Source organism: Galeopterus variegatus, unplaced genomic scaffold (assembly GCF_000696425.1).
Source record: "Galeopterus variegatus unplaced genomic scaffold, G_variegatus-3.0.2 Scaffold2019, whole genome shotgun sequence".
Lineage (NCBI taxonomy): Eukaryota > Metazoa > Chordata > Mammalia > Dermoptera > Cynocephalidae > Galeopterus > Galeopterus variegatus.
This window is the reverse complement of record NW_007728130.1, coordinates 263,837-280,650: the sequence shown is the minus strand read 5'-3', so window position 1 is coordinate 280,650 and position 16,814 is coordinate 263,837. Positions and strand designations below refer to the sequence as shown.

The window sequence follows — 16,814 nt, the reverse complement described above, 5'->3', positions numbered from 1 at the left end:
TTTTGTTTCCTCCTTACCCTTCTCTCCTTCAATTTTCCCCCAACTAAAATAAAAGGCCATTGATTATTATCTACTGATTCTATTTATTAATTTTTATTCATGTGTGCATTTATATATATTGAGCATCTGTTGCCAGACACTATTTGTTCATTTGAACAGAATTCATCAGTGATCAAAGCAAAGATTCCATTCCAGTGGAAGAAAACAAGCAACCAACAGTAGACCTAACACATAGATAAATTATATAGCATATTAAAAGGCGATAAATCCTATGGACAAAAGAAAAACTAGAGCAGAGTAAGGGCCCTGAGAATCCGGGGTGGGGTGATTTGGAATTTTAAATCTTAGTATGATTGGAGTAAAACAATATCAAGAAAGTAAATTTTCAGCAATGGCCTGAAGAAGATGAAGGAGTGGGCATTTGGATCCATGGACTGAGTCATCTCAGGCAGGGGGAACAGCCAGTGCAAGGCTCTAGAGTAGAAGCAAGCCTGGTGCACTGAGGCCCAGAGAGAAGTAGTAAGAGAGGAGGTCTGAGAGATAGGAGGACAGTAGGGATCATACCACATAGGGCCTTGTAGGCTTTTACTCTGAGCAACACAGGGAGCCACTGAAGGATTTGGTGCAAAAGAGTGCCATAATTGGACTCACATTTTAAAGGAATCATTCTGGCTGTTGAAATGATAATAAACTATAGGAGATAAAAAGCAGGGAGATGTGTTAAGAGGCAATTGCTCTATTACAGGCAAGAGATTATAGCTCAACCCACAATGGTCATGCTAGAAGTAATAAAATGTTCTCAGACTGCATGTATTTTGAACTAGAGCCGAAAGCATTTACTGACAGACTGAAGGAGGGATACAGGAGAGAAGAAGCAATGATGACTAGATTTTGGTCCCAAACAACTGAAATACTAGAATTACCATCAAGATTAAGACAAAAAAAATTCTAATCATTCCTGTCTAGATCAAACCATATCTGAAAGTGCTTCACTACCCATTGTAAATCATATATATGGAAGGATAGGAGCCATTGACAGCCACATCTGATCCTGGCCAGAAGAAGGTAGCAGCTTTTAAGCCTTGATACATTGCTGTCAGCCACACCTGTAAGAAGAGAAATTTTAGGATAAGTGAAAGTCAGTAGAATAATTAGGTTGGGTAGAACTGGTGAAACTTACTGGAAGTGAACAATATTAACAGCTGCAAAATTTATTCTAATTATTTAAATTTGTCTTTGCAGCTGTTAAAATATATTCTTATCCAAAGATCTGCCTCAAACATCAATACCATACTAAAGTACTAAGAAACAAGGTCAATTTTTTTTTTAATTGGAAAAATTGAACAGTTCCTCTTTCCCTTTCAAAGAATAACAAAACAGAATGAGGAAAAAAATTAACAGGTCATTTTTCTGAGAAACTTCCAGATCAAGACCTTTATACTACAACACTCAAGTTTCAACATAAGGCTATTTGAGAGAACTTTTGTGATTATAAACATATAAAAAAAGTTCAAATTAGAATTATAAATCATGATAAAACACTTTCCCATCCCCAGCCCTTAGAAACTAGATAGATAATATAAAACTCAGTGGAGCAAGAAGATTGATTCACTGTCACACTGGGAAATGGAGGTCACTCTGGGTGCCACATGTAGAATGTTACATACTGGTTGCCCAAGCCACCAGGCTGGATTACTTTTCTCTGCTGAAGAAAGTGAAAAATTCTTGTTGAGATTTACATCATACATATTATTGTCAACGATGCCATGTGATTCTGGATACAAGCCCTAAAAGGATTTAAGATAAATTTTAAAATGGCATATTAGTAAAGTATATATTTAAATTAATACAGCCTAAGATTTATAACTCATATTTAGGAAGAATGTTATATACCTTTCAATATAAAACACCTGGATCTGAACCCAAATATCAGGAGATATACAGACATATATTTTCTAGTTCTACCATGATCCATAAAGAAAATGAGTAACATTAGGCAGATGGTTTGTGTTAATGGTGTTAATATAAATCCTGTGTGCTTAATAACTGTTAAAGTTTCCCTTATTATAATAATGATTAGCTGGTTATATTGGCAATAATAGCAGGAAATTTACTAGATAGAAGCTTTTATGTATCAAATATCCTGGCTAAAGGATATTTAAAGGAATTAAAGTGTGTTACCAGCACTTTAGAAGGAAGCCTGTGCAGTCTCTATCCATCCTCCTTCCCATCCATCCACTAATCTAATCATTCATACAATCCAATACATGTTCGTGCAATCATTCTGCGTATTTTCAGTGAATGCCTATTATATCTCCTGCAGTTGTAACTACTTTTAGATAGATTTTAGGGTCATTATTTCAGAACATTACTATACATACAAATATGTGTATATATATATATATATATATATATATATACACACACACACAGTAAATGGATAGTACTTAAAATATGTATAATCCCTTATTTGTATATATGCATATATGTATACATGTGTACTGTATATATGACTGTATATTTACATATGTATTTATGCAATCAATTCTTGTTATTCATGGTAGTTATGTTCTATAAAGTTGCCATGAACACTGAGTTAGTGAATACTGAACCACTGCTCCTAAGGAAAATACAGGATTAGGTTCCTGAGAGCCTCTGGTTATAATATCTTTGTCTGCTGATCAATAAACAATCTTTATTTTATGTTTCTGTTTGAAGACACCTTACTTAATATATATCATTGGTTCAGTGTAACTCATGCCTGAAATAAGTTTACCTAACACACATTTTCTCTTTGAGGCATATTCCAGCCTTCTCACTTTTAGAAACACTAGACAGCACTTCAGTGCTATCCTTGGGGCCATTCTGAACAGCAAAATTACCAACAAAAAGCACAAACATGTGAAAAGCATGGCATTAAATAGACTGTAATAATGACACTCGTTTACATTCTGAGAGCCAAAACAAAAGGGCACAGTGTCGCTTTGTCAGATCTCAGCTAGGAACATGTGGGCTGGACAACTCAGACTTCTTGCTGCTCTTTGCATGTCTGCAAATGACCTCAAATGCATTATGATTATTGATTTAGGGGTTACAAATTAATTTAGCAAATAGGCAAATCCACATATATGGAATATGCAAATAATGAGGATATATTCAACATACACACATACAATTACTTAAGGGTTAAAATTTAAATAAGCAGTAAAGATGCAAATGTCCTTTGGTGATAAAGACTGAGGCAGAGGACTTTAAGATGTGTTCTAAATCTATAAATCTTAAAATAACTTAATCTTCCTTTGAGTTCATTTTAATCACTCCTCCTACATCTTTTCACACACTAAGGAGAATTCACTGGCTTCAATTGCTTTATCTAAAGAGATATACCTAGCCAGTATGAATTTATTTATGAATCAGAAGTCTTAATCAAGTTAAGTACAATGAAAAAACTAAGTAAAGACAAAATTTCCCACATCAAAGAAGATGATCTCATTTACAGCCTACCATTCCCAGTAGACCTTCACATAAGTGAAAGGCAATCAAAAGACCAGAGAGAATGATATTTTTCACTCAAAGAGGCTCTCCTGGTCCCTTTCAAAGGTGAATTGACCTAATGCCAGGACACTCATTCATAGTTAATGCCTCACAGCACTGGATTGGCTTCATACTGAACCATGCCTTCCCAACCTGAATGAAGCATGGACTATCACCACATGTGCTGTGAAGCATGTGGCACAGGCCCTGCCAGCTGCTGCCCAAGCTTGTCCGTCTGGTGTGGTCAGTTTCCCATCTGTGGCCTGTCAATTTTGCTACTGGGTCAAGCTCTTACCGTAACAATGGTGTAATGATTTGGGAAGGTTTTGGTAGGATACATAGCTCTCATGTATGTTGAATGAATTCCACATGTCTCTGCAACAGAGTAGGATGAGAAATTAGTAAGTTGTTTCTTCCTCAGAGATTTTTTGATAACTAAAAATATGAACATGAAAGTTTCCCAGAAAGATACTAACTAAAGAGTAGAAAAGAGGTTGAAATTCTGACCCTTAAACTTTCTCCATTCTAAGGATGCATGTTTTAGAAGAGTAAGCTAAATCAAGGTCTACAAAATTTTTCTGTAAAGAGGCAGATAACACATATGTTAGGCTTTGTAAGGCTGTATGGTCTCTGTTGCAGCAGCTCAGCTCTGCCATTGAGACCCCAAAGAATCTACAGACAATATCTCAACAAATGAGCATGGCTGTGTTCTAACAAAACTTTATTTATGGGCATTGAAATTTGAATTTCACATGATTTTTACACATCACAAAATATTCTTTTTTTCCCAACCATTTAAAAATGTAAAACAAACAAAAAACTAAAGAAAAAAATGTAAAACAATTTTTAGTATATGGCATGCCATACAAAAAATGAGCAAAGTGGGCTGGATTTGGCCTAAGTGCAATAGTTTGCTGACCACCAAGCTAAATGTACCCTAAATTATACCCTGCCAGCTTTGTTTGCTTTTACAATTCCCCTTTCCAACTCTGGTCATTACAATAAGAATTTCTATAGAGTGTGTGCATCTTAGCTGATAATTCTTGTATGTAAAGTATCCAGTATAACACAAGTCAACACAACTGTCTAGATAACTGAAAAGGGATTGGTCCTGTATAACTACATCAGCCCATGCCAAGTAATAATGTTTACAAAGTGAGCTAACTTTACTGCTTATTATTTTCAGTACAGTTTCCATTTGATCAGTGAAGTTTCCTGTAATCTGTTTTTCACAAAGTAAGGCATTAATGTTGCTTCATTGTCCTATTGTTTTCAATCTGGGCAATAACCCTACTTAAGGAGGTCAGTACCACCGAAGCATACTGGTATTTCCTCTGCAGCAAGAAATTTCCCATAGCAAAATCCAGTTGCCTTTAATTCTAAAAGAAAGCTTCACCATTACAGATTCTATGTAGCTTACAACAAAAAGTGAAATCAATTGTACAAAAAGTAACCGCATTGCAGCTGGAAACAATTAATGTTTTCTCAAATAGGCATGGGGTTGGTCTCATTCCCAGCCTCTGTTCAGTGTTTATAATTTGATCCAAGAATTTCCTTCTTCAGAGTATTCTGGGACCCCATATCAAGTCCACTAAATAAGATCTTACATGGGGTTGGACTGGGAGGAGGGAGAAGAAGGAAAGAGAGTTCAAAAAAAACCTACATTTTTAATGAGTGCCCCAGATGATTTTAATGTACTTAAGTTTGAGAACTGCTCTAGGACTTCATTCATCAGACATAACTTAAGATTAAAACCTCTCTTTTTCTTTTTCCTTTTGCTAATACCACCAATAAATAAATCTTGTTCTCAATCAGAAAAAGACACACTTAATGTTGTTAAGAAGTCATATGATAAGAAAATAAAATGTGATCTAATCCACCTACATAAATAAAAGAATTTAAGTGGAAAAAATGTCATGCAACAAACAGATATAAAGTCAGTTTCTGTTTTTATTTCCTTGAAACATGGGTGAAAAACGCAAATTCTTAACTTTCTAAAGACACAGGGTGTAAAATAAAATGCAAAGTAAGCTCCCAGTATTGTGAAAACATGACACTGACTTATTTATGGTGTCTTAAACACCTGCTGATTATCTACAGACTTGGGCTACCATTTTGTATCACCTGCCTTTGAACCAGGGCTACTGGAGAACAGCCCACAGAAAGCATCATCTTCTACTTTTGCTTCTTCTAGATCTTAATAATCTAAATTATAACCACACAGAATATTTCTGGAAGGACACACAACAAACCAGTTAAGAGTGGTTGCTTCTGCAGAGAAAAGATAGGAAGATAAGGAAAGAGGTTTTGTGTATTTGCTTGTTTTAACTACATACCCTCTAATATTGTTTTAAATGTTTACACATCCGTATTTTTCTTTTTTTTTTTCCTTTTTGTCTTTTTTCGTGTCCAGCAACGGATCGCAACCCTCAGTGTCGCACCCGTACCGGACCGGGACCGGCAACGGGATCGCAACCCTCAGTGTCGCGCCCGCACCTCGCTCAGCCAGTGAGCGGGAACCGGTCTGTATGTGGGATCCGAACCCTCGGCGGGNGGATCGCAACCCTCAGTGTCACGCCCGTACTGGACTGGGACCGGCAACGGGATCGCAACCCTCGGTGTTGCACCTGCACCTCGCTCAGCCAGTGAGCGGGAACCGGTCTGTATGTGGGATCCGAACCCTCGGCGGGAGCACCACCGCACTCTCAAGCGGCGCACTGTAGCAGTGCGCCACCGGGCCGGCCCCATATTTTTCTTAAAAAAAATGTTTAAAGCAACAAACAAAAATAATCTGAAAATATAAATAGGATAAGCCTATGTAACTAGGCTTATAGTAACTCAAACCTCCAAGAAGCAGCCGAAGACTAAATGAATGAGCATGAGAAGCAGCCAAAGAAGGTACAAATCAAAACTACAATGTAGTCTTTATGGAATTTTTGTAAAAATTGGCATAGTGAAATATTATTAATTAAGGTATTTCTATAAATTGAAAAAATAGCAAACTGCTCGGCAATATTCCCGGGCCCAAAATAGGTACTTTTCATTTTGTATATAATTTAGAAGAATAACCTTCTAGAAAGACAAGCCATATGGTTGGCCTGTGCCATTCCCAACATTTAAAGAAATCAAGAATAATAAGGTCTTCAAAGGCCCTGCTCTTCCCAGTAGTTGAAGTATGCATCCAGCGCTTACCACATAGAGAAAAAGGACAAAGGAAGGCAGACAGGATTGATGTCAGCAAGATGGCAGAATAAGAAGCACTGGACTCTTCTTCCTAACACAGATACAGCCATTCAATAGCAACACATGAATCAATTCCTTTTGTGAGAAATTTGGAAACGACTCGAGAGGCGTCTGCACACTGGGGAAGTGCAAAACCAGCCACACTGAAGCTGGTAGGAAAAATGAAAGTATCTCTTCACCATAATTCCCACCCCCAGCACAGCACCATAAGATCAGGAGGGAATCCCAGCTCCCCGCTTCTCCCCAAGGAGAAGAATAGGACCACACATCTAATATGCCGACTTTTCTGGGTGCTACCCTAGGAACTGGCTTCTATTTCACTTGTCATAGAGAGCTGACAGGACCCAGCTCTCCTGGGGGCTCCAGAGAGAAAAGTGAAGATTTTCACCAGCATGCAGGCACTCAGCACAGCTCCTCCCGCTGACTCAGCACAGAGCAAGCAGGCACTAAAGCCCAGCTCCCAGCTTCTCCTTGTTGAGGGAAATAGTTGGATCACAAGTCCAATGCCCTAACTTCTCTTGGGGTTGCTGAAAGGATTGGCCTACCTTGGAACACTAACAGGACCCAGTAGCCTGGAGGCCAGTGAGAACAAAGATGGTGGTTTGATCTTGCATGCTAGCTACAACAGCTCCTCGTCATGGCTTAGCACAGAAAAAACAGGCACAAAACCCCAGATCCCATCTTATCCCAGAAGAAACAAAGAGGTGGACAGGGCATCTAATGATCCAGTTTCTCAGGTGACTGCCCAAGGAACTGGTTTCTGACTTGCTTATCTCAGAGCATTGATGTGGTATAATCTAGACACCTGAGGGGCCCTAAGAACAAAAGAAAAAGGTTGAACTAGCATGAAGGTTTGAGATGCCAAAAGAATCAATGACAATGTGCTGGACAGCCACCAAAAAATAACAAAAAATTGAAAAATGAGACACTACTATGAACAATTATATACCAACAAACTGGATAACCTAGAAGAAATAAATAAATTCCTAGAAATATAACACCTGCCGAGACTGAGTCATGAAAAAATGGAAAGTCTAAACAAATCTATAACTAGTAAGGAGATTGAATCAATAATCAAAAGCCTTTCAACAAAGAAAGCCCGGGATCAGATGACTTCGTCGGCAAATTCTATCAAACATTTAAAGAATTAATGCCGATTCTTCTCAAACGCTTCCAAAAAAACTGAAGACAAGGGAACACTTCCAAATTCATCTGATAAGGCTAGCATTACCTTGATTTGAAAGGCATGTGGACACCACAAGAAAAGAAAACTTCAGGCCAATATCCTCACCTCACTAGAGCCTGCTTCTGAGTGCCACATCCTTTCTGCTTAGGGGTCCTGGACATGACTCGCTGCCCTGTGGTACTAGTTCATGCTCATTTTATACAACCTTTGTAGCCCAACCTAGGCAGCTTGATGGGACACTAAAGATAGGGCCCTGGACTTTCTTAACAGTGATGCCTGCTATCACGTACCTTACCTCAAGGCTCCCATAATCCTGATCCTATTTCACCGCATCTATGCTTAATCGGACCTCCCAGAAACTAACAGACCATTTTGCATTGGTAGACCTAGTTAGTAACACCCTCACACATTTGAGGATTGGGATGGTGTCTGTAAGACTAAAAAGTATTTTAAATGTTAGAAAGCAGAAATCTCTCAATGACCAAGTACTTCATTGATGTCATTTGCAATTCTCAATGGGATAAGCAAATCAAATAATTCCACTTCAAAATGGGTTCAGTTCAGCCTGGCTAGTTAAATTCTCTTTTGGACATAGGATTTGATATCGATTATCAAGACAAATTCAGATAATGAGATAGAAACTGAGAGGTGTTAATTAACTTTCCAGGCCACAGTAACTCAGCAGTAAGTGACAAGTTCTGGATTTGGAAAACTCTTAGTCTCTTCTGCTAAAGATCTCCTCAGGGAGTGTGGGAGAAGATGAAGAGACAATGTACCCTGTGTTGTAGGCAGAAGTAACTTATCTTTCTTCAATCATGGCATTTTAGAGCAGAAATTAATGTAGAAATCATTAGATCTAGTCTTCTCATTTTACAAATTGGAAACTGAGGCCCCCCTAAAAGTCAATCAAATACCCAGGGTCAAACAGCTATCTTTAATAATCTGAAGGAAAATAAAAACAAAAAGCCAGTAATATTGTCATAAAATATGAGAATGTTAGAGATAACCAAAGGCCTGGGAGAAGGAAGACAGAGAAATTGCAGGATAATGAGGAGTAGAGGCCCTGGGTTGACTCTCTTGCTCTAACCGTGCTGATACCCCTTAGCTCTTTGTCCTGGTGTCCTCAACTTCTCCTTGTTACCTTTATCCACTTGTGTGAAGCTCAAGTGCCCTAACGCAGTAGTACAACATCATGGTAAAGATGATAATAATAACAATTACAATAACATAAAACTATCCAATGTATATTATATGTACATCCTCACAGTACAGTAATCCTATCAGGGAAGAAGTGACCATTTTACAGATGCGGAGATCAGGTCACCAACTTGCCCAAGGTAAACTTGCCTGAGATCTCATAGCTAGTATGTGGGAGAACCAGCTTCCAGGCAATTTGATTCCAGAACTGGAACTGATGCTGGATTTTTCAGTCTCCCCAGGCTCCTACAGGATCCTGTCCTTGTTACTCATATACACTTACTAACACCTGGAACCTGGTTCTGACAAACGCCACTTTCAAGGTGGTATATGTGAACAGATTTCCACAGGACAGAAGAGATACTCCAACACAAAACTTCAGGAGTATGGATCCCTGTACTGGCCAGCCACCCAAACAGAAACAAAAACAAAACAAATCAAAATAGACAAACAAAAAGATGAACATGCTTCCAAAAAAGATAGGAGGAGCCAACAAGTATGGAAATACACTCCCTACTGAAAATAGACATCAGGAAAAAGTCATCAGGATCTTGAGAGGACCTATGCTAAGATGAACCGTGTTAAAGGCCAGAAAGAAAGTTGCATCATCTGGAGATTGACTAACTAGGTGTCTTTACCATTTGCATGTTGCTACTTGTAGAGGACTTACTCAGTTTATTGATATTAGGCATTAAAGTACTCCATGTGTCTAAATATTCAGCTCTAAAACCATCCATGGAAAACAAGATAACTGGTGGCAGGTCAAACCTGAAAGTGAAAAACAGAAAATTTGTCCATTAGTTTCATTGTTTAAAATATATATGTATATATGTAGTAGAGGCCCTGGAGTTAGCCCTCTGGTGTGTGTGCATTTATATACATATAGTGTGTGTGTGTGTGTGTGTGTGTATATACAGTTCTGTACTACTTACAATTCTCTAAATTAGAAAATCCATGGAAAGTACAGTAAGAAAATAGTCTGGAGAATTCAATAGTCTCATTACTCGAGTAATGAGTATTGAATTCTCTCATCTTTTGGATATAATTATGATATAGAATTTAGAAACTGCATGGTTTAGGAGATGTTTTGTTACTCTAAAGTTCTACATTTTTTGACTTTTTAATATCTCAGGATATTAATATACACCTCAAAAGCATTACAATCTTTTTTCAGATCAGTATTTAAGTTAAAATTATGAAAGATAACTTTTGGGGAATAGGCAGAGAACTTTTTTTTTTTAATTCAGTATTTTTTTCACTTTTTAAATTTTACTTGTATTATACACATACACACTTCACAGATATAACTTTGATAAATTTTTACTAACTGAACTCTGCTGTGTGGCCATCACCCAGACCAAGAAACAAAATATAACCAGCACCCAGAAGGCACCCTTCGGCTTCCTTCCAGCCACTACACTCTGCAAACCCACCTCCTCCAAGGGTGATCAGTATCTTGACTTCTAACAGCACAGGTTAGTTTTGCCTATTTTTATGCTTACATTTATATGCAAATACAATCATATAATATGTATTTTGTTGAGTCTGGCTTCATTCGCTTGACATTATGTTTGAGATTTATCCATAATGTTGCACGTATACAACACTCATTCTCATAGCTGTCTAGTATTCCAAAGAATGAACAAACAACAACTTATTCATTCTACTGTTGATGGGCACTTGGGTACTTTCAAATTTGGGGCTATTATGAATAGCAGCTATGAACACAGCAAATTTGTTTTAAATTCCAAATACAGTGCATGAAAGTGAGTATGCAAAAGAAATTATTTTCAACTCTGTGCTCAAGCAGTTTCACATCCAAATTTTTAAACCAAAACATACTTTTCCAAGAAATTTTGTAAGAATAAGTCTTTAAAATTTCTAACAAATTACGCAAAAGAAAATTCTGAATGCTGATGCCAGCTAAAAATAAGAAAATGATTTCAGTTTTTAAAATGTGTTTGAGTAAAGTTAGGGGGGGGAAAAAAGTCAGAGTAGCCATCTAATTCCACATCGTAAAATAAACTGTGAGGAGAGTTTGAAGACCAAGTCTATTTGGCCTCCCAGAACACGTGTCATTGTAGATTAGTCCGCTTAGTAAATATTTGAGTCAGACATTCTGCTAGATGCTGAGAAGGAAAGCATAAAGGAGTTGCAGTCCTTATCCAGGGAATGAACTTGAGAAGTAAAGAGGGTGGCTAAGAGCTATATCTGAGTAAAGGGTGCTATGCAAGTACAAGGAAGGATATCAAACTCCATTTCTGCAAGGTGAGAGCAGGCTCTCTGGGGGGTGTAATGTGAGCTGAGCCCTAAAGAACAAATAGAAATAATATGAAAAGAGAATGGGACTCATGTTCTAGTCAGGGAAAATACTCTGTGCAAAAGCCCGTGGGAGGGATTTGGTACATTCAATAACACTTATGAATCTCAAAAACATTGGGTTAAGCCAAAAAAGCCAGACACAAGAAAACATATGGCATGATCCCAATTATTTGAAATTCTATGATAAGAATCTCTGACTATAGAAATCAGAAGAGTGATTGCCTTTGGGAAGCTGGGATGGAGGTAAGGACAGGAAGGGCATGAGTTATTTTTCTGGGGTTGTGGAAATATTCCATATCTTGGAAATATTCTATATCTGTTGGTTACAAGGGTTTATAAATTTCCAAATCTCATTATACCATACACTTAACATGAGCATTTCAATGTATATGAACCATATCTCAATTTAAAAACAAAGATGGAAAATTGGACCTATGTGAACTGCTCTGTGCAGAAAATTCACAAGAAATTAAAGTGGCCTAGGGCAATTTGTATTAGAAAATGCTTATTTTCTAAAAATGTCATTAGCATAATTCTGATTTAAAATTTTATATTCATAATTATGTCATCAAAATAACCTTGGAGCTAAAGACAGAGTCAGCTATCTATGAGATCAAAGGTGAGATCCAAAGATCCAGTATGCCCCCTTCCTAATGGCCTCCTGCCTCTCTAAGCTAGCTATACAGAACTCCAGAGAACATTTTACACTCTGCTATGATGAACATCCCTGTAGCTAAAACACCCTAAATTATTTCCTTAGGCTGTATGCCTAAAGAGCAGATTTTCTGGTCCAAGGACAACCTTTCAAGAGACTGAAATATTTTGTCACAATTCTCTCCTGACAGTCTATATCAATTTATACTTCCATAATCAAGACAGGCGGCTGGCATTTTATTTAAACTGTGGTATATTGATTATTTTATAGAATGAAAATTTTATCTTCCTTTCATTTTTATTTCTTTGATTTCTAGTAAGTTTGAACATTGCATCAGTATTATTTTTACCACTTATGAGGGAGCTTGGAAAAAGGCCAAGAATTGTCATCTCACATCAATTATTTCAGGTTATTACTAGCAAAAAAAAATCTAATAACCATCTGCAAGCCAGGTACTGATACTACCTCCAGTTTACTAATGAGACTGGTAGAGAGGATCAGGTAACTTTACCCGAGGTGTCCCACTGCCAGTAGGAGCAAAGCTAGGCTGTTGGCCCACATCTGTCTGATTTAAGAGCCCATGCTCCCTACTAGATTGTGAGGACTAGCAAAGCAGTAAAACAAACAAGCAAACAGGAACACTAACTTAAATATCCAGCAAGAGGGTTTCATGTAATGTAATGTCTCCAGCCACTAAAATAGTTGTCAAAGAATATTATTAATGGTGGGCAGAATCATCACTGTACACCTGCCATGCAGGGATGGAGGCGATGAGCATGAATGAGTCCAGTGGGATCGATGGGATCAATGGAATGAGCGGATGGTGGGAAATGGCCAGTGTGTCTCTTAACCACCACCACCACCCCTCTCATCACCAGCTTCCTTTCTGGTCCTGTCTTGTTTAAGGTTGCCAAATCAGTCCTGTAATCTCTGTCATGTGGCGCCAGCTCTCAAATCCTCAGGTGGACAAGTGGATCACCAGCATGGGCAGACTATTGTGACTAGTCATTTAGGCTCAGTCATCTAGGTTTGCTGAGGCTCTTTACAAGCACCTTCATGAAAACCTTCCTGCTCACCTAATGTCCCTCTCTTCCCAAATATCAACAGGAGGGGGAGTCATGGAACATATACAGCTCCCATGATTCCACCACTTCACTCCTTCTTCTGGTCAACTGCACAATGTCACAGGCTCAGACTCTAACTTGAGGGGGCACTATGCACAAAGACTCTGGGGCCTTGCTGCCTGGTTTGTTTCTTGCTTCCAGCAATCACTGGCAGTGTCACCTCGGACAGGTTACTTCAAAGCTTTATGCCTCCATTTCATTATTTGGAAAGCGGAGATAGAGAAATAGTGCCTACCTCAAAGGTTTTTATAAGGAACAACATGTAAGATGACTATTGTATAAAGTAAATATTGGTACATAATAAAAACTATATAAATATTAGCTATTATTATTATTATGCTTTTATCAGACATGAATTGTTTGTGTAATGTGGACTCTGAGGAAAGGCCTTCTGAATGTAGGTTTGGTTCTGGGCACACCTTAATAGATTCAAGTATCATTCATCTAAAAAAACAAGTGACTAAAGAAAAATCCCACTAGAAAAATATTAGCAACTTTTTGACTACCTACTATATTCCATGCACTAGAACTAAAATTAACCTACTGTTTTATAACTTATCAAGCATTTTCCCTTACTTTAGATCATTTAATTCTCACATGAAATATTCTGAACCTGGCATCATCATCCTCATTATTATTATTCCAGTTTTATAGATGAAGCTCAGAGAAGTGACTGGTGCCAGGTCTCCCAGGCAAAACCACCAAATTCAAGTCTCCTTTTCATTCTAAATCCTTTGTTCTTCCACCCAGAAGCTGCTGAAGAGAGCAGCTGGATCCGAGGATTGGGGCAAACCAAAGTATCATGGTACAAAACCAGACATATTATCCGTGTACACTTTTTATACAAAATAATGCTATTTAGAGATGCTTCCAGCAATTCTTCCTAAATCCAGGTGTTCCTTTCCCTTCTTCCACCTCACCATCACATTCCCACTGGTTGGTCCAGAGGAGTGTAGGAAAGGGGAACACATCCTGGCTCTGAGATGATGTGGGGCGCAAGTTCTGGGCTAAGGCCAGGGAGCAGCCATCAACAACACGTGGAGGAGATGCATGGGGGTGAGGTGGGGTGGGGGTGTTACCTCATGTGCTCATCACCTGTGCCCACCTGACAAAGCCCTCCTCATCCAGTCTTCAGGTCCTCCTTTCATTGTGAAGCCTTCCACAAACCTCTTCCCTTTCTCTCAGCAAGAGGACATTTGAGGTGCCAGGGTGTTAACAGAGAATAATTCTGGCAAGATCATTTCAATCTAAATTCCAGTCCTGACCAGTTATTTAATGCTCCCACCAATTTTTTTAAGTCACTGTTGTAAAAAATGAATGTAACAGATTAATATAGAAGTGCTTTGTAAATAATAAAGCACACAAAAGCCCATTAAGACTTTGAAGCTGCAAGGAATCTAGTCTTTTGTTAACTCTTCTGTTTTAAAATGTAAATACAGTGGAGGAAATTCCTCCCTGCCTCTCAACCATATTCCCATATGCCAGCTGTTGAAGAAGGATAAAAATCCCCACATCATTCTTTCTCACCCTTCTGGACACTGAGACTGCTGGGATGTGTCACAGTCTTCGTTCACCCACGGGGTTTCTCCTGAAAAGCATAAGATCAAGGTCTTAAGATTGCTGCATCACAGACTAGAAAAGAGAAGGAAATGTTCAGTGGACATGATCTTCCCAAACTGCTTAATTCATGTGACTCCTATGACTAAATTCCCCAGAACACATGAAGGGCTATTTCACATGTCAGCAAAGGCAGCGCCTCTAGTGATTGCAGTGATCAGCCACCTACACTAACTGGATAACAGGAAGCCAGTCTTTACCAAGAAACACAAAAGGGGTTCCTTTAGCTGAAAATGGACATTTCTTCTTCTTAATATTATTCTTCCCCTCAAGGATAATATTCTCCCAACTACTGGAATAAATGAGTTTGATAAATACATACATACAATCCAAAGAAGAGAGAAAGAAAAGCATGAAAAAAAGAAATAGCCAGTAAGAATAACTAATATCAAATGGGGAAAACTTAACAGATGTTTAAAATCTTAACAAAAACATCCTTGCTTAATGGATGTTTCTCTTTATAGAATACTCCAGCTAATTAATGAAGTAGAAATGATAGATTATGAATGTCACCATTTGCAACCCCTAATGGATCTCGGCAATGAATATCATGGCTAACATCCCAAAAAAGACACCAGCAGACATGATGTTCCTATTGATGGAAGTAACACCACCACCTACAAAGTATACTTGCAAACAATAGGTAAATTACACCTGATTCTGAACAATCCCCTGTCTCTAACTACTAATTTGCAGGAGATATAGAGATGACAAACTGCTTAAAACAGAAGAGATGAAATTAGCAAAACCCAGAGTGGAAAACTCCATAGGACAAAAAAAAACCCAAAACAAAAAAACCAATCATTTCTCCAACATATAAATGGCAAGCAGGAAAAAAGGGAAGGGAGAGTGTACTTTTTGTTTGTTTTTGTGGTTGGCCAGTGTGATTTGAACCCAAGAATGTATTTTTGAAGGATTAGAAATATATCAGTCAGTTGCAATGAATGAAAGCTATTTGGATCCTGCTTCAATCTTTCAAAAAAATATTATGAGGCAAAGAGAAAAGTCTGAACACTGATTGGACATTTAATGACAATAAAAAATTATTGATGTGTTTAGATGTATGAATGGTATACTAACCGTGTTAAATCCTTATCTTTTTAAAATACATACTGATAATATTTACAGATGAATGATATTAACTCCAAGATTTGCTTCAAAACAATCTAAACTTTGGGGAGAGAGGATAGGGTGAATCATAAGTATATTTTGTTCAGGAAAAAAATTCAAAACTTGGAAGTAGACAAAAGGAGGACTGGTCACTAGATTTCATTTTAACATCATGCTAGAAATTATCTAAAAAGCCCATCTATGGATTATCTAATTACCTAGAGGTATATATCTTCATCTAGCTTACTCTTTATTTTACAACTCAGTAAGGGTAGGAATTAATTGGTAGAAACAAATAGCAATATAACTGATTCTTGTCTGATAGCAAATAAATTGTCCTATAGAAATGCAAATCATTTCTGTCCCACCAAAGTTACAGTTTTAGTGATTTTGTTCCAGCATCCTTTCAGTCCTACATATACTTAGTCTCTTTGATTATCTTTGAACCAGCTTTACATTCTAGTTGGTTATCTCACTAATGAATCTTTGACATTACATTTGTATGAGAGTTGTGTTTTTATCTTCCTGAAAATTATACTTTGTCAATATGAGACAAGATTGGCCAAGAGTTGACAACTGCTGAAAATAGGTGACAGACTTACAGGAAAACATTGCATTATTCTCTCTTCCTCTGTATATGATAAAAATTTATCACAAAGTTTTGAAAAATTAAAAATTTAACAAGATATAGGGCCGGCCCGGTGGCGCACTGCTGTAGTGCGCTGCTTGGGAGGCGCGGCGGCGCTCCCGCCGAGGGTTCGGATCCCACATACAGACCGGTTCCCGCTCACTGGCTGAGCGAGGCGCGGGAGCAACACCGAGGGCT

General features: G+C 38.0%; 1 protein-coding gene across 1 annotated transcript in view; it reads right to left on the bottom strand.

Annotated features, from left to right (window-relative positions):
* ENPP3 (ectonucleotide pyrophosphatase/phosphodiesterase 3) overlaps window positions 1–16,814 on the bottom strand; it is a 91,083-nt gene that overhangs the window by 48,246 nt on the left and 26,023 nt on the right. The window contains exons 7-11 of the mRNA XM_008580109.1: window positions 14,789–14,849; window positions 9,831–9,928; window positions 3,830–3,909; window positions 1,668–1,787; window positions 997–1,106 (exon numbers count right to left, since the gene is read on the bottom strand). Coding sequence (XP_008578331.1) covers window positions 997–1,106; window positions 1,668–1,787; window positions 3,830–3,909; window positions 9,831–9,928; window positions 14,789–14,849 — 469 coding nt within the window. The remainder of the gene's footprint in view (window positions 1–996; window positions 1,107–1,667; window positions 1,788–3,829; window positions 3,910–9,830; window positions 9,929–14,788; window positions 14,850–16,814) is intronic.